Here is a 25,121-nt window from a genome sequence, read left to right on the forward strand (position 1 = left end):
TTACACTCGCTATGAAGTGTGTACGCATGCGTGCAAGAGAGAGAGAGAGATTAAGATTACAGCATGGCATGTATCCCCAAGAAGCATGTTTTACAGCGACTTAAAATTGGGCTAATGTTGCCAGATGTAGTGCCAAAACAACAAGAGAAACATCTGAAACTTACCGCATGGTGTTTTCTCAAGTTAGAAGTGGGCTGAAATATCCATGTTTTGGCAGACACAAGAATACACTGCATCATTAAGATGTCGTTTTTCGGATTCTGTATAAACTTGGGCGACATTCAAACTACTCTGACAATTACATCCATCCATCCCTTCTCTGTACTGCTTAGCCTCACTCGTGTCGCGGGCATGCTGGAGCCTATCCCAGCTATCTTCGGGTGAGAGGCGGGGTATACCATGAACTGGTCACCAGCCAATTGCAGGGCACATATAAACAAACAACCATTTGCACTCACATTCACGCCTACAGGCAATTTAGTGTCTTCAGTCAACCTACCATGCATGTTTTTGGGATGTGGGAGGAAACCGGAGTACCCGGAGAAAACCCACACAGGCACGGGGAGCATGCAAACTCTACACAGGCGAGGAAGGATTTGAACCCAGGTCCTCAGAACTGTGAGGCAGATCCGCTAACTGGACAACCACCATGGGACCCCTGACAACTTTAATTTATCCAAAATATTACTTGTGTAAATGTAGCGCGTTACTACCCACCTCTGCTTAAACAATCCATTGTATAGGTGCACCTAATAATGTGGCCAGTGAGAACAAATAACTGATGTCGTCCTCAGGGAGGGATGTACATTTTCCAGATTTTCGACTACTATGCTTGCAGTGGAGTCAGCATTCTCCTTCTCTGTGTGTTCGAAAGCTTGGCCATGGGTTGGCTATTTGGTAATTTGATGGTTCATGTCGTTTTTTGCTTCATTGTGCATGCTTTTATGACTTTATATATATTAAAAAAATAATAATTTTGTCAAGGTCTTTAAATATGACGTGAGACAATGTCATCTGCTTTTGACCAGCAATTTAGGGTTCTTTGTCTTGCTCAAAAAACTTCGACAGCAGGGAGTCTAAGCCGGGCTTCGAATAGTCAACCCTTCGATCACTGGACGAACCGCTATTGCCAACTCATCAATAGCTGGCTCACAAAAACAAAATGAAAAGCTCATGAAGTGACCACGAAATTAACTTTTTTTTCAAGGCCTGACCGTGCTTGTTGTTACGAATGGCTTCTTGGCATTAGTAAGTTATAGTATTTCTCAGATGGGCTTATTATGTGCTGTTGTACATACTTCTCCATGAAGGAGCAGAGCGGCTGGGCGGCATCATAGCGGACATGACAGGCGAGCGGGCCAGCCCGTGCTTCAAAGTCTGCTGGCTTTACCTGACCCCCTTGATTTCACTCTTGAGTCGGACTTTTGTTTCTTGAGGTTTTAGGTGTAAGACGCTCATCGGAAACGTCACTCTAGATACACCAACATCTTCTAATGCGACCTCATCACGAGACATATATAGTGTTGCCACAGTTACCTTGAAAAAGTAACTTGGTTGCTTTACTGATTACTTGATTTCAAAAGTAACTCAGTTTGGAAAAAAGTAACTTTTTAGTTACTTTCAGCAGCTGCCAAGTGGCAGTAATATCACTTATCCACAATACAAAAAGAGCATTAGCTTAACCGTACCCATTACTTGGTAATGTACGCCACACAAGTTACAGAATCATGTCATCAACATGAAGCAATAACTTAAATATTAGTGTAGTTGAAGCCACATTAAATCAGCAACACAATACAGTAAGTTCCTACACGTAAACAAGCACACTATTCTCAGTACACTGCCAATTGTGAAAGCAACTGTGTGCGCGTGTACGTAAACGTGAGTGAGCGACACACCATTGCGGCCACCACAGTAATGTTGATGCGAAGAGCGAGAAAACTTTTTTTTCATACTACGTGACGTCAGCCGTGCAGCACGTTCAACCAGCTCACAGACGAAGTTGAGTTCTCACTTTTCATTGTAAATATTATTTTACCAATTGATGATCGCGCACTCGGTATGAAAAACCCACAATGTATTGCGTGTTTAACACGCCAGTAAAACTGTATTCTTAATGTGTTATTAAAAAACGTAATTAACAGTCAAATACACTTTTTACTAAGGAAAATAAAAATATTGTGGCGACCGTGAAATCGTGCATTTCTTTGCACTTTTATGATACTACACCATCACTGTGCATTGTTTAATAAACAAAATGAACTTTTATGATACTACACCATCACTGTGCATTGTTTAATAAACAATCTTTGCACTTTTATGATACTACACCATCATTGTGTAATAAACAATCACTTCCCAATCGTTTTTTAAAAATTATTATTTGGATAAAAAGGTTGGTGTCGGTTAAATGCCGTTGCACAGTTGGACTACTCTGTTTGAATTACCATCGAGAGACACTGATGATGCAAAAGTAACTATTGTTGGCTTGAAGAAGTAACTGTTGTCTAATTACTTTAGTAATGCGGCATCACTGCATATATTTTATATATATATATATATATATATAATTAGATATACATATTCAGACATATATATTGCCGTAATTGACTGTAAAGCAACCAAATATTGATTTGTAATTACTAATTGGTCCCATTACTTCTGGTCCCTTACAAAGTGGGGGGCATATATACAAACTAACTACACCGTTAACCTGATTTGGATGTAAATACCCTCAAATTAAAGCTGAAAGTCTGCAGTTAAGGCACATTGTTTGTTTCATTCCAACTAGTGATTGTGGTGGTGTTTACAGCCAAAAAGACGAGAATTGTCTCAATGTATCAATATGAATTTTTTTCCCCTCAGGGCTCTTTTATATATTCTCTATTTGACAATGACATTCAACTGCTGGTACGTGTACCCCACCTGGGCCTACGTGCTGGGGTGGATGATGGCCCTCTCCTCCATCCTGCTGGTGCACGGCTTGGCGCTGTACAAGCTGAGCACCACTACTGGAACACTGAGTCAGGTGAGCCAAGTGACAATGTGTTCTATGAATTCAAAAAGAGAACAATATTCTCAACTGTTCGTTGTATATAGGTTTTTGGCATATTTCAGTACACCAGTGTTGTTTGTATCCATCTGTTAGCGTCTCCATCGCCTGTGCTGGCCCACGCCGCCTGACTGTTCACTGACTCTAAAGACAGACACAGTGCTCCAACACATCACTGAAGAGGATCTCGAATGATTCTGAAATAGCAAAAACTACAACAAATGAACTGATCTTGAACACGCCAATAGTTACAGTTATGTACATGAAGGTATCCCACTCCATTGTTTAGAAATCTTCTCAAATAAATTTTACTAAAATGGTTGACACGGTTCCTCCCATTTAAAAAAATAACAAAATAAAAATATTCCCATTATATAAAGGAGACAATTGTGCTCTGTACTACACTAGATAGTTTTGCTTTGGGCACATTACTACAATCATTTTCATACAAAATACACTGAAAATGGCTGTTTTACCTTACATTTATTAAAAAGTTGTATGAACAATTCAATGCTGGAAGTGCACAAATAATTAAAAGCATGTGTGTGCGCACAGTGGGGGGGGGGGGGGGGGGGGGGGGGATGTTTAGTGTTTTTAAATTAAGTCGGACTTTCCAATTAGGATTCCTGCTGAATGAAAACGCAAACAAAACTGTTGTATCAGAAGAAAAGATGGGTGTTGAACTTGTGGAGTGTGATGTTTTTAAGGCATTGTTTCAATATTTGGATAGAAAGGCATGTAGGGCAATAGGTGATCTTCTCTATGACACAAAGAGATTGGTTTTCAGGGCTCAATTCTACTGCTGGTCGTCTGTCCCTGTCAGTGGGACAGCTATCATCTTGCACCATTTTACTGTGCTTAGTTGTAACAGTGGCCAGGGGTTTATTTTCTCAATTGCAGGTCAGGGTTGCCAAGGTGCCACAAAATAATATTAAGGCAGACTGAGCAGAACTAATAAGTCACATAGCTCCCTGGAACACAAACATGGACCTACAAAACATTGTGGAGCAATCACATCAGTCGACTGGAGCGCTAATTGTGGATGCTGCCTTGCCGACATGAGTAAAATTATGTTGAAATGTGTTTTTTTGTTTTTTTTTAACAGCCCTCTGGCTGCATCGTGTGCCTCTAATTTTATTTGCAAGAAACCACCGTGCTGAGAAAAAAAACACCAATTAGAGACAGAAGGCGTGCCTCATGAGGTGTCAATCATTTATCATGCACTCACAGTGAGAACATCACCGTTGCCTTGTGCTGACTTTTTACCTTAGAATTTAAGAGGTTGGCTGAAACTATGGCAGACTAGTCACCTCCGGAAAATCCAAAAAAATTTAACCAAAGGTGATCAGAGGAGTTGCCCTTCAGAGCTGGAGGGACCTAAGGCAGCTGAGAAGATTGAGAAGCAATGTGGAGTTAGTAACATTTCTGCTCGACAGGTAGGTTTATCACCTCATTTTGGTTTTGAATTGATTGATTCTACAGTGCCATAAAAAAGTATTTGCTCCCTTCTCAAATGCTTAATATTTTCGCAGTTTGCCCACTTTAATGTTTAAGATCATCAAAACAAATGTAAATATCTGACAAATATAACCCAAGTGAACTTACAATGCAGTTTTTACATGGGGATTTCATTTATTAAGGAAAAAAACAAATTCAGTTACCTAGCCCTGTGTGAAAAAGTAATGGCCCCCTAAACCTAATAACTGGTTGGACCATCCTAATCAGCAACAACTGAAATCAAACGTTTTCTATAAGTTAGTCAGAATGAAGTCTTTCACATCTGTGGAGATATTTTGGCCCACTCTTCCTTGCAGAATTGTTTTAATTCACCCAAAATAGGTTTTTTTTTTAGCATGAACGGGCCTTTTAGGGTCACGCCACTGCATTTTAATCACATTAAAGCCTGGACTTCGGCAAGCCACTCAAAAACAATTATTTATTTATTTATTAAGCCATTCAGAAGTTGACTTGCTGGTGTGTTTTGGCTTGTTATCCTGCTGCAGAAACTGATGGCTGAACATTCTTCTTCCGGATTTTCTGTTGTAGAGCAGAATTCATTGTTACATCAATCACAGAAATTAATTACTTTTTCACACAGGACCAGGTAACTTTGAATTGTTTTTTCCCCCTTAATAAATGAAATCACCATTTAAAAACAGTATTTTAAGTTCACTTAGATTGTATTTGTCCGATATTTACATTTGTTTGATGATCTTAACCAAAGTGGGGAAACTATGCAAAAATATAAGAATTTGAGAACAGGACCAATACTTTTTCACGGCACAGTACATTCCAAAACATAAAACTTGAAACTGATAACATTCAGTGATATAGTAACACTCCATCACGTTAAGTCCTGCTGCCAACGTAGCAGCTGTGGCTATCGCTGACTTGTTGACAGTGCTAATGCCAGCTTAGTATTGCTAGCGCTACTATTTTGTTGGAGCTGGCTCTGCATTCTCTATGAATTTGAGAATCATGCTCGTGAACGTTACTGAGGGGCATGGCTTTGGTCTCGAGAGGAGGGAGGTAGCAGTGAAGTGAGGCTACGTTCAAATCTTGCCACCAGTTCCAACTCTTCAAACTCCCCCTTTAAGTAGATGTCATGACACTGGTGACTATACTTGGGTCACGTTATTTATTAGATAGGTCGCCATTATTTGAGAAAATACTGCACAGGGGAACTTGTTTATGACTCCACACTTAATTCAAATCTGAGAGATTTTTTACGTGTCCCAGTAGGAGATGCTTTTTGGGTTAGCATTTGAGGTCAAATGGGCTCAGCAGTTAACGATTTAATTCCCGTGTGTAAGTTGTAAATTACTGACCTTTTTTTTCCCTGATAGAAAAACGGAGGGATTTGTTGATATTTTGAAACACGGCCTGTATTAGACTAGGGGCCACTATTAGAGGGAAATACGGAATATTGGTCTGATAAATCAGCTCTCTCAGTCTTGTTTGACAGTTGGATGTGACTTGAGTTCCTCTCGATTGTTGTCCACAGAATGATGCAATGACGATGATGCAACTGGAGGGGGTCCTCGGCGTACCGACATTGTGGTTACAAAGGGCATCTTGAACGAGTTCGCGCAGCAGCGTAAGCAATGGTTCTCATTCAGCACAAGGCAGCACTCTTGTTACCTCAGTAGGCCTACTTATAATTTAATTGTTTTATAATTATGGCCGAGAAGTGTTTTTCACCGAATATTTACTTTACTTTATTACTGCATTAGTGTAGGTTAGTGATTGACTATGGTGTGTTCCAACTTGTGTACAAATTCGGGCATAAACAGAGGACCCCCTATCGAGATGGACCATTGTGCTCCTAGAATTGAACATGGAGCGCAATTCTCAATGCATTAAAAAGCTGGTTTAAGTTTCTTTAAAATTGAGTTATTGCTGGATTTTCACTAAAGGGTTGAACACACCACACGCGCAATCCTGAAAGGAGCGCCTGGTTTTCAGGTCCAGCCTTGGACCCGAGTGTGGCTCTCTCTTCTAAGGCACTACACCTCACACTAACCAGTGGAGCTATCAGGAGGCATGAAGGCAACCTCCTCGGGGTAAGTATCACTTGACGTCAACTCTTTGTGCGGTTCTGCGCACGCATGGTTCTGTTTCGGTGTCGAGTCTGAGCTCTGCGCAGCCTCTTTTCCAGCACCGGCCGACTGGCCAGCTGATTCCAGGTGAGACAGCGATTGTAAATACTTCAGGTTTTTCAGATCTGGGTAGTAGTTGGACTCGGCCATGGTCCTGTGCACATTCTGCCAGGCGGCACCACCGCTCAGGCCACTACTTGAAGCCTGGCAGAGCAGCTCGGTGTGCTGGCGCAGCTCGGCGATCTCTCGTTCGGTGGTGTTGCTCTGGCGCAGGAGCTCTTTGGTGCGCAGCGTGATGTCCAGCAGGCCAGACTGGCGCAGGATCTCGGCAGTGTTGAGGAAGCGGCGGTGGCGGGTGTTGCTGCTCCTCTGAGACCCCTTGCTTGTGAGCACTGAGGTGGACGCACTGCAGGGTGCCGAATTAGGGGTTTCCTGAGTGGGACTGGAGGAGGATGCAGAGGAAGTGGACTGCTCCAAGGTGAAGACTGCCAGCTCCTGACTCCTGGCCACAGGTTTGAGATCTCCTTTGTATTCTGTGCATACCCTCTTGCTCAAAATCCACGCCTCATCGCTCAAAAAGGATTTATCGGGAGGCTTTTTGCTCGGATGTGGTGCAATGCGGGGGTAGGAGTTGAGAATGGGTAAGTAGGTGGTTACTTTCTTCCCTGTGGTACTGTTCTTCAGAGAGGAGGGCTTGTGAAGCTGGAGGGTGGCGGCGGGCATAAAGCTGGGCTGCTGGAAAAGGATCATGTGGGTGCTACCAGAAGCAGTGGCTTCGCTGCTGCCATTTGTCCACAGAAGCTGCCCACTTTTTTGGATGGTTTCTGGCTGGAGGAATAAAGACAACGATGACAATTAAGAGAACCAAAGGTACGGAACTAAAGAGGCAGGTACATCGGAACATCAGTTAACGAACACCCTTGTTCAGGAACAACAATTTCAGACAAATATTGCTTCGTCACAGCATCCATACCAAACGCTCAGTTATGCTTTCTCTCAGACGGCACGAACGTCATTCACTGCACGTGTATATAACAAACAAAAATACACAATCAGATACGTATCAATTATGTGCCAATGCAAGTGCAGCATAAAAGCGCAGGTTAGTTATACCCTCTCAATATGCGCTTGACATCATTCAAATACACCAACTGATGATTTATTCACCAAACAACACGAATAAACACATTTAAAAGCATGTACTGTAAATCTAAACTGCACCGAATGCATAGACAATTAAATACAGTGGTGCCTTGAGATACAAGTTGAATTCATTCCGTGACCACGTTCATAACTCAAACCACTCGTATCTTAAATCATATTTTCCCATTGAAATGAATGGGAATACCATTAATTCAATCCAGCCTCACCCCGAGAAAAACTAAATTTGGGAAAATTGCACTATAATATTGTACTTTACTAAAACATAGAATGACATAATTAAATAAAATCGTCAATAATCTCGTATCTTAAAGCACCACTGTATTAGTATTCAAAGTATTCACAAAAGTCAATTGCTGTTAACGTGCTTTACATATGCATTATGCTTCATGCAAAAGTCCCAAAAATAAGTCTGAGGTCCATTTTTGGTATTTTTTGTAGTCATTTCACGGGGCTGGTTTAACAAATGCATACTGTTAAAAAGTGTATAAAGAGCTGCTGCTGTAACAAAATGAGTTGTTGTTACCCAGAAATTAGTAGGGTTACAAAATGTTGATTTTATAAAACAAATCCATTCCTCTTTTTCTGTTGCTCAACATTTAAATAAACTATCAGATTTGATGGTTGAGTCACAGACCTTCCCATAAAGTGTTATGCTTCTCTCCCATAAATACTGGCATGAAATTGCATATAAATGTACAAAACAGTGAAATGTATCTTGCCTGGCTGGGAGCTCAGCCCCCTAAACCTCTAATCCTAGAATCGACCCTGCAGCGGAGTAATGTGGAGGTTACCCTCATTTAAATCCAATGCAGCCCAGGCCAATTTAACGTTATGCAATGTTAATAATTGTATTATCCATTTATTATTGTTTACTTCTGTCTCTATGTGTGTCCTGCAATTGACTGGTGGCCATTCTCGGGTGAAGTCTGCCTTTGCCCAAAGTCAGCTAGGATAGGCTCCTGCTCACCCATGACCTTGAACGGGATTAGCACAATAGAAAATGAATAGATGGATGGAAAATGTAAAAACATCCTCCTTATATTTACAATAGTAATTCAAGAGTTATCACTTATTTTTTTGGTGAAGATAAACTCAGTTTTTACCTGCGTGAGTGCTATGTTGTTGAGGATGTAGATGGGCTGAATTGTTTGGCCTCCTGGCATCCGTTTAGGATTACCAGGTTTTCCTTTCCCACCATCTTGGCTTTGGCCAGACTCCGTCACATCAACGCCCTCTCTCGTCTGACCTTTATTCCGCTGCTGAGTCACATTGGTCTGGTGCCAGTCAGAGCCGTTGTCTATAATAAAGGCATTGTGAGGAAAAAGATCAACAGGATGGTGGTATGTGAGACGTTTAGATCGCTGGTCCCCAACCTCCAAAAGGGTTTAGATTTAGATGATGTACTACAGACACGGTTTGTGGAAAACAGCCCTTGACAAACCAAGCCAGGTAAACTTTCTGTATACTGTACATTCCCAACTGTGGATAACTTCAATTTACCGGAGTACCCAGAGTCTTTTTCCGAGCTGCAACGGGAGCCAGGCTCACTGCAGTCGTCAGAGTCCTTGGTCTCTCTCATTGCCCTCAGAGTCGAGCTGTTGCTTATGTCTTTGGCATTCTTGCTGCTTGCAGGATGAGAACTGCACTCACCCAGGCGAAGCTCCTCTTTCACCATACTAGCTTCTGATGACAAAAAAAAAGACCTATTCATCCATCCATCCATTTTCTATAGCACACATCCTCATTAGGGTCACGCGGGACCCGGAGCCTATACCATCTGACTTTGGGCAAGGGGTGGGGCGCAACACTGGACTGGTCGCCCGCCAATGGCAGGGCACACCAATTCATCAGATCTATTCAAAGTGCTCACGATTATGAACTCCTGCATAAACTGTTCTTTGTTCCGCCCGGTTGAAGATGTGACTGGGTTGTGGCCCTGCCTTTTACCCCTCAAAAAGCTGGAACACAACCTTTGATGAGGTTGTTTTCTTCTTTAAAATAGCAATAGAAATGACACCATAGGCAGCGCGTAGAGGCATAAACATTTGTTTGACACTGAAATCAACCGGCGAATGCCTGTGATTACTGTGTGCCAACATCAACAGGGTGTGAAGATCATTGGTGTCAAACTCAATTACTCCACGTAAACAACTTTGAGCTGAAGTTGTGAATGTGGTTAGAGGCATGACAGAAACAAACAAGATAAAGAATTTAATGATAGAAAAAGTTTGACCTAGGAACCAGTAAATTAAGTTTCCACATTGCCTCTTCCTTGGCATGGTTAAATCCAACCATCCATTTTCTATAGAACTGGCGCCTGTCCCAGCTGATTTTGGGCGACAGGTGGGGTACACCCTGATTAACCATTCCCACTTCTAGTCACCCATACAGACAATTTAGATTGCCCAATTAACCTAACATGCATTGAAACTGTGGGAGGAAGCCAGAATAAAACCCACGCAAGCACATAAAGGGTATGCAAACTCAACACAGGACGGTCACAGCCGAGATTCCAATCTGAGAGCGCTCGGCTCTGAGGCAGACGTGCTAAGTGCTAACCACTAGGTCAAAGTCCTGACAAAAACAAAATGACACAAATACAGCACCATTTAACCTTCTGCATAATCTTTGACATACTGTTAAATAATGTGCTTTAACTCTGCATTGGATTATACAAACTGTTAGGTCTGCAAAAGCAACAGTAACCATGGCAGCTTTCACACGGAGTTATATCATGAGCATGTCCACTTACTGACAGGATGACAACAAAAATGTTCAATGTCTGGACTTTAAAGGCTTCAACTGCTGTGCGCTTAGCGTCATGAGTTCCACTGAATAATCATTCATAGAATTAGTAATTTTCGTTTCACCAATCTGGACAGGTGTGTCGTGTGACATAATGGCTCAGGAGAGCAGCCAGCCAGTACGCTAACATCTTTACACACAGGATATCTATACCAAAAGATATGCAATCTGATAGAGAATGTGTCCTCAAACGTGTATTGTTTAAATTTTGTTACATATTGCACAATCGAATCCATCACTTGTCATGCGCACGACAGTCACAACATTATGTACAATGGCACCATGTCATCAGATAGAGCAAAGCTGTTGCCTTTACAATGTTAATAATCCATTTTAATGATAAAAATTGGTTAATAATACAGGCGGCACGGTGGCCGACTGGTTAGAGCGTCAGCCTCACAGTTCTGAGGACCCGGGTTCAATCCCCGGACCCGCCTGTGTGGAGTTTGCATGTTCTCCCCGTGCCCGCGTGGGTTTCCTCCGGGCACTCCGGTTTCCTCCCACATCCCAAAAACATGCATAAATTGGAGACTCTAAATTGCCCGTAGGTATGCACGTGAGTGCAAATAGTTGTCTGTTTGTATGTGCCCTGCGATTGGCTGGCAACCAGTTCAGGGTGTACCCCGCCTCCTGCCCGATGACAGCTGGGATAGGCTCCAGCACGCCCGCGACCCTAGTGAGGAGAAGCGGCTCAGAAAATGGATGGATGGATGGGTTAATAATACACTGTAGTACACTGATTGTATTGGATCTCATTATACTGCGCAAGTGTACATAATGAAACATCCTATGAGTGGATTGTTTAAAAAATACCTATATACATATATCATAAAAGACCTGCAGTCGGTGCTCCATTGGTGATGCCCAGCCTAAACATTCCGTAAAGCTGTGTGACCTTTTACACATTTATATGAAGTCATCCTAAACAATTTTTGTTCGATGTGAAAATGTTAACATTAACATTTAAAGGCCGTAAATGTTGGGCAATGAAGAAAAAACAATTCTGACAAAAAATATGGCTCAAAATTTGCTCAAAAACAAGCATTATGTAGATTAACTCTCCAAGTGTGTTTGGCACAGAATGGTACCAGGGATGACTCATATCTGAATGATACCCATCAAACCGCAAGTGGAAGTTTTAGGGTTCCTTGGTAGTTTTAGGGTTTCAAACTACAGTTTCAAGCCAAGTTAGGGTTTCAAAGTAAGATTCCAAGCCAGGGTTCAGGTTTCAAATCATAGGTCATGTATTCTAACCAGTCAGGTCAAACCAACATTACAATATGACAGAAATTAATGAGTGATAACTTACTGTAATTAAATTACTTTATTGTAATTAAATTATTTCAGACATTGAAACTTTATAGCATGATTCGATATAACACGGACGTTTATATACAACTAGCTTGCTAGGCTACATAACATTTTGTTGCCTGCTTGCTAGCCGCATCGTATTAAAAGTACGTGATCATACCTCAAGCAATCTTTAAATGAACGTAATCGATGTCGTCGCCATGGTAACAAATGGGCCCAGTCGCGTTTGAGTTGACAAGATAAAGCCCTGTGATCGTAAAAGACGGGTTGCGAAGATTTTATTGCAGTAGTCTGACATAGTGCAATCGTGAAAGATCAAATTTGTCTTGTAGTCTGATCCACGCATTACGTGTTGTCTGTCTCAGACATGGTGTCTGTCCCACACCGCCGACATGTTGTTTTTTTTTTTTAAATAACTTTATTGGCTGTGGCGGCACGGTGGACGACTGGTTAGAGCGTCAGCCTCACAGTTCTGAGGACTGTGTGGAGTTTGCATGTTCTCCCCGTGCCTGCGTGGGTTTTCTCCGGGCACTCCGGTTTCCTCCCACATCCCAAAAACATGCATTCATTGGAGACTCTAAATTGCCCGTAGGCGTGACTGTGAGTGCGAATGGTTGTTTGTTTGTATGTGCCCTGCGATTGGCTGGCAACCAGTTCAGGGTGTACCCCACCTCCTGCCCGATGACAGCTGGGATAGGCTCCAGCACGCCCGCGACCCTAGTGAGGATAAGCGGCTCAGAAAATGGATGGATGGATATTGGCTGTCAGATATTTACAGTAGTACGTCAAAAGACAAGACAAGGCTAAAAATAAACTAGCTTTTGGATTCAAATATACTGTACACGATGGCGACGCGGAATAAATCTCTTTTGCGGAGCCGATCAATGACCGGCGAATGACATTAAAGCCGATCAGCATAAAATGCTAATTAGCGTCCGATACCGATCAAGCAGATCAGATCGGTATAAAGTCTAGTTTTAAACAAGCGATATGGTTTCAAATTAGGTTTGCAATGACAGTTTAATTCCAGGTTTGCGTATGTCTTGACCTGGTGGGGACCTTAAAAGTGGTGGTGAGCCTGATTCCTTCCTACTTCCTTTACCTTTCTTTCCTTCCATTTATCCTTACTTAAATAAGTTAAAGTGTGCAGTGTTCCCCTTCTATTTGTGTTGGATAGGGACCATGTCTTGCTACGAACAGCCAAAAATACTTTAGTGACAACCCCTCCTTAAAAGGTTTATAATTGACTATAAATGCCACAAGATGGGATACCAGTATTGCTTTGTCCTTACCACAAAATCAGCAAATATGTGAGTCTTTAGCAATTAACATAAGATAGGTTCCTTCCCAAAAAATATGCAACTAGGTGAATCCGCTGTATACAGTATTTCATTCATGTCTTACGAATAAAACGGTTAACTTGTTTTTACACTTGTACGGCCACACACTTCAAACAGTACTCTACAACTCCACAGCTTTACTTTGTTAGGGACAATAAAAGGTGGTCATAAACGCTGTCTGAGGACAGCCGTTATCACCATGATGATGCCACAAGCATACAAAGCTCTAGCCATTAGTCGGGCTCAAAATCAAAGGCCTAGCTTGAGGATGGATGTGGCCCAAGGCCAGAATGTCAAAATTAGCAATCATGTGACAATATCATAGTATCCAACAAGTTTTACAATGTGTGGATGATAACACAAAAAAACAATTAATTCTGAGGTGTGCAATAAAGCAATAATGATTACCAAGCGGCACTTAATTGTACAACTTGGCTGAGTGATGAATCAAAATTAATTCATCAGGACAATTTTTTTCCTAATTGTGAGGATAAGGGGTACAAAAAATGGATGGATTGTTTACAAAACCACTGTCAAAGAGTTGCTGCCAACTATGCGATTTGGTCACTCACTATACAGTAGGTATGTTACTAAATCCAGAAAAACGGCCGCCATTTTCTTCCCATTTTTTTTGTACCCGGAAATCGTGCAAGTGAATTTAGCGGAGGTCCAACAAAATCATGACTTCTCACCGTTTTGCGCAAGGTAATACTTGAAATTGCGATGTTTGGGAAATCCCTTGAGATTTTCTGTGGCTCTGACAAAGCTGAAAATGTTCACAGGATTTGTCCACAATAGAAACCTACTGTACATGTCCTTGATTCAATATAATTTTTCTAGTTTTCTATTTTTGAAGTAATTACGGCGATGCAATTGCTCTCAGTTTGACCCTGAAAATGACAAGATTCGAGCAGATACCATTGAAAAATCTGAAAATGGTTTCAGTCCCAACTAATACAAAACATCCAGGCATTTTTCTACCAAAGCGTCAATGTTTCAGTCACAAGTTTATTAATGATTTACATTGATTTCTGGGAAGAACATTTTGGCGAATTCTCTACATAAAATGTGGCATAAAATCTTTAATCCTTATCTGATTCTTACAAACTAGCACTGAATTCATTCATGTAACACTCCTCTATCCATTGATATGTCTATTTTCATATAAAGGTACAGTATTTTAAAAAAAATTTTGTAACATTGAGATGTACAGTATGTAGCGACTTGTCCGACCCCTAAAGCGACTCCCTCCCCCCCAAAAAAAATCAAGTAGCACGTTTCATTCTCGCTAAGAAACAGACAATATGAGCGGAATCATTTTCACATTGTTGTCCCTATGAAAAGAAAGAAGCTGGGGGTTTAGGTAATTGTGGAGAAACTTTTGATCTGAGGTATGTGCTTCCAAGCCGCAACTATCATGCTGAGGTCGCCTTGCCTTACCTGTAAAACGCTACATGAGAAAAGACATGCATCAGCCGAGCTATGCAGTTCAACTGCTCATTTTACTATGTTAATTTGTTAACCATATTAAAATATTAATTTATTACTATTGTGTTTACATACATGTTTTCACAAAGGGGATATTTTTCCAAGAGAAAGCATTTATTTCCCACAATATCTGTAAAGAAAAAACGATTTATATTATTTTTGTCGACGCTGATGCAAACTAGCGCTGGAGAAAAGCTTTTTTGGTATCAGGAAAAATAAAGTAAATGATGGAAAGTGGTAAAAACAAAATGCAAAACTTATTTTGAATAATATAATTGTCGTGCTTTTACTATAAGCAAGTGGAAATTCGATTAAAATTGGAAATCTAATTTTGTTGACCAAATTTCATTTTAAGGCCATATCATAACCCCGGCATTTTCAAGCACGTGTGATCTCTTCTCCTCCCGACTTTGGAAATTACAGGAAGTACGTGAAGCCAGCACACCACCATCCCCCTATTATTATGTAACACCCAACTTCACAGCCGCCTCTCCGTAACACAAACACTTTCTACCGTTTTACATACAAAACTAAAAACATAATGACTTTGACATACTGTGTGTAGTGATCGAGTGCAATTGTATGTTTCTAATTGGCGGGTAATCGTGAGTGAAATACGGTAATAAAACCCCGGCGTGTCTTTAGTGTTCACAACTCACCTCCAGATGTTAAAGTTATTGCCAACAGTAACAGGCGATTCTCCCAATCGGCTCGATTATACGACACCTAGCGTCGCTGGTTTCCTCACTCTGAGCCATGTTGGAAGCATCTATCGGTATTTTAAGTTAATATTTAATGTCGGCCTATCTCTTTAAAGGCCGTGTGATATAGACAAGTGAAACGGATTGTGATATGTCCGACGGACAAAATGCCCTGAACGCAGCGGCAGCACAGCCGGTCGATTGAAAAATAAAACTAACAGTTACAAAATAAAATGTTACGCTAAAACTAGATACATTACATTTACAAGTACAACAAAAACAAGTAATATTAGTATGTCACTCAAAGTTACACTTACCATAAAGTTTATCCGGCAATGGCACCTCGCATGCCCTTGTTTTGAAATCCCGATTTGTACACTTTCGCAAACTTGACACAGCATACCTGACGCCTCTACTGACGGTTAAAAAAATAAGTATAACATGCATGATAACCGTGTTATTCGCTTGGGCCACGCCTGTCACACAAGGACAGACGCTGGCCAGCTTGGTATTGGAAGGAATGTAAGGTATTGGGCAAATGTCCAGCGCGTAACCTGAACTGAAGCCACAGCTTCGCGTCGCGTTATTGTTGGACCGCCGCTGCGTGAATGAGCTCAACGCTCATTGGCCCCTTAGACAACTCAGGAACAACCAATCCGAGCTTGCATACGTCAGACGATCTTTAGTTTTGATGTCTTTAGTTTTGTGTCGCTAAAAAAAGAAAAAAGAAAAAAAAAAAGGGGGGTGGGGGGGGGGGGGGAACGCTTATACACCACAACACGGGAGCGACTTACTAAATTACACTCGGTTACGGTCAGAGGTGGGTACAGTAGCCAAATATTGTACTCAAGTAACAGTACTGTTACTTTAGAATACTGTGACTCAAGTAAAAGTAGTCATCCAAATATTTACTTGAGTAAGAAAGTACTCAATGAAAAAAAATACTCGAGTAACGAGTAACTTCTGATTTATTTTTTAAATCAGAACATGATCAAATAAAATAAAAAAATATATATATATGGAAGTCGACACATATCTGCCACCATTTAAATGTTTAACTGCCCCAAAACGAACACCACATGCATTGGGCCCTACAGAAACATTTGCTTTATTCGCTTAAATGACTTCATGAAGAAGCTGTTTGCTGAACAGACTTAGTGATTGTGTGTGAGTGTTCAACACCATTGGCATAGGGCTAATTTAGCCAGTGCCAAAACTACAATAGAAACATCTGCAACTTACCGCAAGGTGCTTTCTCAAATTTGAAGTGGGCTGAAATATCCAAGTTTGCCCAGTCACAATTTAAGAGCTGCATGATAAAGCTCTTGTTTTTGAGTCTGTAAAATAAATAGTCGTGCGGCTGTCCCCCCCCCCACAACGAGTCATATTGATTGGCTCGCGAAGGCTATGTAACTACCTCTTGTCATCTGATTGGTGAATTGGAGTCAAATGACATTGGTGATCCCGTTAGATTGTCGCAACAGGTACCCTATGCAGAAGTCGAAGATGGAGTCTATAAATAGACACGCACATGCAAGAATGAATAAATAAAAGTAGCAAACGGCATGTAGATCACCGTAACACAGTAAACATATCAAGCCTTCACATAAGTATTCAAAAGTAAAAAGTACAGTGCAGTTAAAGTACTCTGACAAGTACAGTTTACGGAAAATGTTTCAGTAAAAGCACATTACTACCCACCTCTGGCTACGGTTTACAGTTTTGTATCAGTGGCTTTCGCACATTTACTCCTGCGTTAGATTAGACAGACTTGGGTAACGTAGCCACCATGTGAACAGAACTCTGTCGTAAACAAATAACCCCCTCGTAATTTAAAATAAACGAGCGTTGACTGTGTATACATCGTATCGGCAGCAGTGGGCTTTAAAGACAATTGTGCACTGAGAATTGTACTAAATGATCTCTGCTGTGTATATCCTAAAGCTTTCACATGCATCTGCTGGCTGCACGGGGTCAGTATAAACAAGTACATGTCCAAGATGTCGTTTTAGGACCGCTGCTGCACCACAAGGCATTGCATCTAGTATTGTACAATAGCTCTTCAGCATGGCGTGAGGATATTGGTGAAGTTTGTTTGGGTACAGTGTGTGTTTGAGTAACAAGTCATTTGCAGCAGACACTTTATTTTTACATTAAAAGTTATTTGACAAACAGCCCTTATCCTTTCCACAAAAAAAAGACAGACGAATATAATTTCAAATATTTTCTAAATGAGCTGCAATATTAGGTCATAAAATGGGCACAAACAGGCTAGTAACAATGTTTGCCAACATATTCACCCTTCTTCCTCCCCAGGTCAGAAGAGTCAAGTCAGGATTCAAGTGTAATCTTTGTGTAGCATTGGGACACAAGTGTCAGTCAAGTGCACACACCCAGCAGATCAGAGGTATTATTAAGACTAGGGTGTCTGCTGACGTGCATGGTTTCCGGGGAGGAGAATTTGATAAAAGTAGCACAGGTCTCTCGGGTGTGCGCTCTGGCTGCAGCGCCAGCCAGAATTTGCATTATCCTCAGCAGGACGGTCTCACTGCAAACAAAGTAAACACTGGTTAAAATGACAATGAATGCAAAGAATGTGAAAACAAACCGCTACATACCTGCCAGCGTGTATGCCAGAGGCTAGACACCAGGCGGCTTCACCCTCCGGGGTCAGGGGCTCCTGCAGGACTTGGCGGGCCAAGCAAAGCGCCGCCCCCGCCAACTGCATGGGCAGAAAGACCGCACATTGACCCTCCAGGAGAGACAACTCTAGCAGGTAGCGTGCCATCCAGACCATCTGGTGGCACAGGTTCACAGTGATGACACATCTCACTTTTATACGAAGTCTTCTATAAAGTACCTGAAAGCAAGACTTTAGTACGAATACAAGTATCTTTGCAGAAAATAAATAGAAGTTAGTCACCTTGTAGAATTTTGAGTGCAAGTACATTTCATATAGGAAAATGACAAGTATTGGAAGCAAAGGTATTTAATTGAAAAATTGGGGCTATCATTTGGATTGTTTATTTTAATTTATTTCAGTGGTGTAATTAAAGATCTGCACATTGGCTAATAAGTGACGTTAGCCTGGCCATCACATAACGACGGCATGTGCTGGCTAAGACAAACTGGTGCACCCATATTAAGACTCATTACCTGCATCTCTACTCTACCCAATGCCCCTAATTATTAGCTATTACACATCAATGAACAAATTCAGATTTTGTTGTTGTAACAAAGATGGTTGAGTGAAACTTCAGTTAAAGTATTTTATGAAGTAAAAGTTGCCAGAAATATGAATAATAAAGATGCATGAAAATTATTCTTAGAGTATGCAGTTTTCAAGCTGTAGCAAGATTTAAATTACACAATTTCATCTCAATTTTCCCATCAGAAATAACTACATAGGGAGACAATGTTTTAACCAACATTAACAGTCCCAAGTATTTACAGAAGTTCACCACTGTGTAATATACCAAAAGCAGAACTACTCATGCTTAGGTTGATAACTTGCACTGACTGGGTTGGTCCATGCTTGGGTCAGTGAACGCAACCCCACCGACCAAAAAAAAAAAAAAAAAAAAAAAAAAAAAAAAAAAAAAAAAAAATTTAAAAATTAAAATAAAATACACCACTGATGCATTTCCAGTCCTGTAGGTGGCAATAACGGCCACAATTGTCACACTCAAGCGGTTTCTCCACAACACTATCTGCTGCATGTAGCCCACTACATCTGCCCAGGGCAAGCAGATGAATGAAAAGTTAAATCAGTTTCGCAATCTGCACCAAAGTGCTTTTAATGGGGTGTTTCTAATACTGTGCGCATGTTGAATTTGTGTACCTTTGCCACAATGTTGCTTACCAACTAACAAATCACAATCTGGTGATTTGACCTTGGCAGCATTATTAAAAAGGATGCACATTAACAGTCACCTGAGCACTGCAGCGGGCGATGGATGCAAGCAGCAGTAGGAAATGCAAAGGGGGACAGTAGGACAAGTTAAACCTAAGCCCAATGAGGACTTTCCTCTCCATACGCAGCAGCTGTTGCTTGGTGTAGGCATGGTCCATTAAGAAGCACAGTCCAGACACCTTGGAGGGGAGGAGGTGGTCACTGGTCAGGTTCAAATAAACTACAGATTGAAGTTGAGGAGGCTTGAGTCAGCATACCTCAGGGAGGAGACACTCCTCTTTCTTAGCAGCCAGAAAGAGGCAGACTATGCCGAGGAGCTGCAGGTTGGCGGTGGTCACTTTGACTTGACGGAGAGAGCGGTTGAGGAGATGAATAGCCAGATAGAGCGTCTCCTCCTGGAAGCGCATCATCTCCTGATAGGAAACATGCATACACGACTTGCATGGAACATTGAGTCAGCCCAAACTAACTAAACTGGAAAAAAACATACAATTTGTATTGTTTACTTCTGTGTTGTCACTGCCTGGTGTTGATGCTTGGAATTTTTTCCTTGCAAGTTGGGCATCTGTGTATGTGGGTTGTTTCATGTGTTCCGTTAGTGTGAACAGTCATATAGGACGTGTCACTTGAAATATACACTGAAATGCTGTTTAGAAAATAAAATACACTGGACCCCCACTATTGGCAGAGGATAGGGACTGGGCCGGACCACAAATACCAAAACTCTGCAGATAATTGAATGCTACCGAATGGACAACACCACACCCCAAAAAGTTCTTGAACAAGTGTGGGCCACATTTTGCCCATCCATAGAGTGTGGAAGTGTATTCCTTTTTCAAATTTCTTGTAAAAAAAAGCCTCTCTTACACCGATTCCGTAATATTGGCAAAGCTGTGACAGAGTTATCCTCCAATGCCTTTTACACTTAACTCCGAAAAGCAGGATATTGGTGTAGCTGTGTTTTCGGACAGCGTCACCGCATCACGCAATCAGATAATTAGATGATGATTAGACAGATGAAATACTTGTCAACCAATGACAACTGATGGTGGGACATTGAGTGTCCCGCTTTTGAGTGTCTGATGTTAAAACCTCACATTCCCTTACACAAACCAGTTACAGCTCGGGTAACAACTTCGAAGGCAAAATATCGCTTACACTGTAGCTCTTACTATAGAAGTACTGGGATGCAAAGCTAATATACCATCACAATTATAGGAAGTTAAAAACAAGAATGTTTTGACATGATTGCATTGAAAGCCGCATAGACTCACATGGACTTGAACAAGCCAGTCGACCAGGACAGCTCGAGTGGTGTCAGTGAAGTATCGTGGCAGCTCAGCGTTGGGCAAAGAGTGACATATTTGACTTCTCTGCACACAAAAGAAAGTAAAGCCTTAATTTGGGGGGGGGAGAGACCCGTTTATGTTTAAAAGCGACATGGAAAATTGTAATTCTTAAACCTTGGGGTATATTGATGAAAGCACGTCACAGACATGTCAAGACAGAATGGTTTTAAATTGAAAAAAATACACAATTCATCGAAGTGTAGCCTTAACCAGTGATTTCCAACCTTTATGGAGTCAAGGCACATATTTTCAAAGGCATAAATAGATGAAGATACATTTCTTGTAAAAAAATTTTTGAGCAATTACGGAAAATTTAATAATTTCCCACAGCACACCTGAAGATCGCTCACGGCACACTGGTTGAAAATCACCGGCCTTACCATCATGTCCACGAACATTTCCCAGGCGAACGTACGGTCCCATATCAGGTCCAGCTTCTCGAGGGCGATCTCCACTTCATGGCGCAGCAGGCTGGGCACCAGCGCCTGGAGGCTGTGGACGCCCTGCAGACTGCGAGGGTAAAGACACAAAGGCTCCTCCAGACATACATCTGCTACATGCAGATGGAAAGGAGGACACACAGAAAAAGTATGACACGCAAATGAAAACTTTATTCAACAACAGATTGCATCCATTTTGATTCAACACCTTTGGCAGGAATGTTGCCGCCAGATGAGAACATCCATGTTTCATCATTAAACCCCACAATGATGCCGTTGCTCATTTTGGTTGATAACAACCTGTCCTACAAACACAAAAATTTGTTTGTTGTATTGAATAAGTACACAGTCTTCTGTTGTATGCTATGGATTGCCTCCTTCAGTGGAAACGTACAGATATACAGAAACGTGCAATTCACACACACACACACACACACACACACACATATATATATTTATATATAAAATTCTTAATCAGAACAAAACTGTTGGGGGGGAAGTATGCATCAAAAACCATCAGGATGTGTGAAACTCCAGGATGCCCCACTAGATATCAGTTCAGCCTGCACTGAAGAATTTGTACTTTTTCCCTGCACTTCTAGAGATTATCACATACATATAATGAGGATTTGACATTTACGTTTAATTTATTCATTTATGATTTTACATTAGTGGGCAACATCTTTTTACACTTGCATGTGAGAATGTTACAACTGATATACACTACCTCGAGATTTGTTAATAAAAGGTAGTTTTAATTTTGTTTTGTTTTTAACACTGAAGTGATGATTTGCCTGGAGGTTTTAAATGGCAACAGTCTGACTTAGAAACAGGTCATTTAAATTTTCTTCAGCCCTATAGGGAAAAACGCTGTGAAATTTAAACCAATCTGATGTAACATTAAGACACATAATCCGAAGACTTCTGAATTTTAGTACGTCACTGTATAGAGGGAGGGCAGCACAGGTACCCATCTGGGTTCTGGCTCCCTCTTTACAGGCACCAGCCTGGACTCAGACACGTCCACTGACTGCCAGCAAACTGTGGGCCCACAGGTCGTCGGCCAAGTCCTTTTGAGGGCTCGCCTCTCGTCTGCCTGTAGGATGAAAAAAAAAAAAATAACTTTGGAGACAACAAGAATCTTTTTTATAAATTGAATCAACTTATACAAATGTAGTCGGTGCTGATCCAAACAGGATTGCTTGGCCACGGTGAAGGTCGACTGGCCGTGCGCGTTTTACTATTAAGTTTTCATAAATTATCCTGTCGTGTCCATAAAAACATGACATGACTATGCTACACTACAATATATGAAATCGACTCTGAGGGGTCGACTATTTGAAAATAAGTAACCACATGAGATGACAGGTGAGCAAAATTAAACAGTCCAAAAATAAAACCCAAAAACTTTTACTCATGTTTTGGTTTTAAGAATCACATCCATAAAAAATTTTTAATGGAAAATGTAGCGAGAACAATCTTCACGACCCTGGGTGAATGAGTGAATGAGTTATATTATATATTTTCTTAACCACGCTGACCTTGTGTAAGTCCAGCAGCGGCTTGGAGTCGCAGAATCCGGTCGTGGCCATTTTCACAGCCGGAGACGGAATTCCCCACCGCGGCCCACTGCAGCTACTTACTCACGGCAGTCGACGGAGACCTGGAACACAAAGAGACGCCATGGCCCGCTTCCACTGGCGCCAATTATAAAGAAGGAACCTCAGCTGAGCCGGTCAGCAATGATTGGAGTGGTGACGTCACGAAGCAGTAGTCAGATGACGACTTCTGGTTGACGTGCCGCAAAGTTTAGTTTTTTTTAACTCACCTATCAGCACATTTAAAAAAATATTTTATTCACATTTATAACGTAATCTTGAAGATTAAGTCAATGCATTTACATTTCTAAATATTTGTTTTACTCACATGTAAATTTTTTATTTTTTTAATTACGACCCACCCGTCATGCAATTCTTAATACAACTAGTATAGGACATACACAAATATGATTTCTATACCGCTTGTCTCCAAGGTGTCTATCCCAGCTGACTTTAGGCGAGAGGCGAGGTACACCTCTGACTGGTCGCCAGACAATCCAAGGGAACATAAAGACAAGCAACCACTCACATTGAGTCATTCATTCATTTTCCTTACCGCTTATCCTCACTCAGGGATCATTTTTGGGGTCTTCAATTAACCAAACATGCATGTTTTTGGAAGGTCATAGCTGAGAGTGGAACCTGCAACCTCAGAACACTGAGGCAGACGTGCGAACCACTCAAACAACACTGTGCTGCCTTCTAGTTATGCATAATATACAAACCCCAATTCCAAATAAAGTTGAGACGTTCTGTATAAGGTAGATAAAAACAGAATACGATTTGCACATCCTTTTCAAACTATATTCAATTGACTTTACTACGAAAACAAGTTATTTAATGTTTAAACTGATGAACATTTTTGTTGTTGTTGCAAATATTCTCTCGTTTTGAATTTGATGCCAGCAACACATTCCAAAAAACCTGTGATAGGGCCGTGTTTACCACTGTGTTACATCATTTTGATTTTAACAACACTTAATAGACATTTGGGAACTGAGGAAACTAATTATTGAAGCTTTTTCGGTGGGATTCTTTCCTATTCTTCCTTGATGTACAACTTAGACATTGATTGGATGGCAGCATGTTGGTCCAAAACCTGAATGTACCTTCCAGCATGAACAGTGCATTCACAAATGTGTAAGTTGCCCATGTGCATTAACACACACCCATACCATCACAGATGCTGGTGTTTGAACTTTGTGCTGATAAAAATACAGATGGTCCTTTTCCTCTTTGGCCCGGAGGACACTACCTCCATGACTTCCAAAAACAATTCGAAATATGGAGTTATCAGACCACAGCACACTTTTCCACTGTGCGTCAGTCTATCTCAGATGAGATCGGGCCCAGAGAAGCCGGCGGCATTTCTGGGTGTTGTTGATATATGGCTTTCGCTTTGCATGGTATAGTTTCAACTTGCATTTGCAGATACACAGTGGGGCAAAAAAAGTATGAGAGAGGCCTCTAATTTACATCATAGGTATACCTCACCTATGAGAGACATAATGATAAAAACAAATCCAGAAAATCACATTGTCTGATCCAGCCATCCATTTTCTTTATCGCTTATCCTGACTAGGGTCACGGGCTGCTGGAGCCTATCCCAGCTATCTTCAGGCGGGAGGCGGGGTACATAGAAACAAGCAACCATTCGCACCTACGGGCAATTTAGAGTCTTCAATCAACCTCCCATGCATGTTTTTGGGATGTGGGAGGAAACCGGAGTGCCCAGAGAAAACTCACCCAGGCACGGAGAGAACATGCAAATTCCATACAGGCGGGGCCGGGACTTGAACCCCGGTCCCCAGAATTGTGAGGCAGATGTGCTAACCAGTCCTTCACCGTTCCGACATTGTCTGATTTTTAAAGAATTTATTAGCAAATTATGGTGGAAAATAATTATTTGGTCACCGAAGACCAAACAAGCCAGATTTCTGGCTCTCACAGACCTGTAACTTCTTTAAGAGCCTCCTCTGTCCTCCACTCGTTACCTGTATTAATGGCACCTGTTTGAAATCATCAGTATAAAAGACATCTGTCCACAACCTCAACTAAATACTTTTTGCCCCACTGTAGCAACAAACTGTGTTAACTAACAATGGTTTTCTGAAGTGCTCCTGAGCCCACGTGGCAATATCCTTTACACAAGGATGGCGGTTTTTAATGCAGGGCAGTCTGAGGGATCGAAGGTCACGGGCATTCAATGTTGGTTTTCGGCCTTGCCGCTTAGATGCAGAGATTTCTCCAGATTCTCTTAATCTTTTGACTGTATTATGGTCCGTCGATGATGAAATCCCTGAATTCCTCAAACTGCATGTTGAGAAATGTTCTTAAACTGTTAAGACTTTTTTGGCCCCC

General features: G+C 41.4%; 2 protein-coding genes across 4 annotated transcripts; both read right to left on the reverse strand.

Moving 5' to 3' along the window:
- Window positions 1-2,606: 2,606 nt before the first annotated feature.
- On the reverse strand, window positions 2,607-15,990 carry si:ch211-132b12.7 (uncharacterized protein LOC564531 homolog). Of its 2 annotated transcripts, none has more exons than XM_061682590.1 (4): window positions 15,778-15,990; window positions 9,316-9,498; window positions 8,919-9,112; window positions 2,607-7,479 (listed from the first exon to the last, which is right to left on the reverse strand). In XM_061682590.1, exons 1-4 carry the CDS (start codon window positions 15,905-15,907, stop codon window positions 6,571-6,573), a joined length of 1,416 nt encoding a protein of 471 aa, XP_061538574.1. In that variant the 5' UTR covers window positions 15,908-15,990; the 3' UTR covers window positions 2,607-6,570. The 2 variants fall into 2 exon arrangements, with proteins under 2 accessions (XP_061538574.1, XP_061538575.1); XM_061682591.1 differs by lacking the exon at window positions 15,778-15,990 and adding an exon at window positions 15,419-15,610.
- Window positions 15,991-17,796: 1,806 nt separating this feature from the next.
- On the reverse strand, window positions 17,797-22,942 carry ccnp (cyclin P). 2 transcript variants are annotated; one of them, XM_061682154.1, is made up of 9 exons: window positions 22,704-22,942; window positions 22,106-22,258; window positions 21,371-21,467; window positions 21,103-21,275; window positions 20,648-20,746; window positions 19,631-19,786; window positions 19,394-19,552; window positions 18,079-18,182; window positions 17,797-18,008 (listed from the first exon to the last, which is right to left on the reverse strand). In XM_061682154.1, the coding sequence occupies exons 1-9, from the start codon at window positions 22,752-22,754 to the stop codon at window positions 17,840-17,842; spliced, it is 1,161 nt and encodes a 386-aa protein (XP_061538138.1). In that variant the 5' UTR covers window positions 22,755-22,942; the 3' UTR covers window positions 17,797-17,839. The 2 variants fall into 2 exon arrangements, with proteins under 2 accessions (XP_061538138.1, XP_061538137.1); XM_061682153.1 differs by having other exon boundaries at window positions 18,079-18,257.
- Between the last annotated feature and the right edge of the window lie 2,179 nt (window positions 22,943-25,121).

The sequence above is a fragment of the Phycodurus eques genome, chromosome 7 (assembly GCF_024500275.1).
Source record: "Phycodurus eques isolate BA_2022a chromosome 7, UOR_Pequ_1.1, whole genome shotgun sequence".
NCBI classification, from domain to species: Eukaryota; Metazoa; Chordata; class Actinopteri; order Syngnathiformes; family Syngnathidae; genus Phycodurus; species Phycodurus eques.

Coding starts and splice junctions, on each gene's coding strand:
- si:ch211-132b12.7 (XM_061682590.1), bottom strand. CDS start 15,907: ATGCATGTTATACTTATTTTTTTAACCGTCAGTAGAGGCGTCAGGTAT. Junction 9,113..9,315: donor AAAAGACTCTGGGTACTCCG/GTAAATTGAAGT, acceptor CCTTTATTATAG/ACAACGGCTCTGACTGGCAC. Junction 7,480..8,918: donor ACAACATAGCACTCACGCAG/GTAAAAACTGAG, acceptor TTATTCCTCCAG/CCAGAAACCATCCAAAAAAG.
- ccnp (XM_061682153.1), bottom strand. CDS start 22,754: ATGGCCACGACCGGATTCTGCGACTCCAAGCCGCTGCTGGACTTACAC. Junction 21,276..21,370: donor CGGCAACATTCCTGCCAAAG/GTGTTGAATCAA, acceptor ATCTGCATGTAG/CAGATGTATGTCTGGAGGAG. Junction 19,787..20,647: donor ACTGGCTTGTTCAAGTCCAT/GTGAGTCTATGC, acceptor GTTTCCTATCAG/GAGATGATGCGCTTCCAGGA.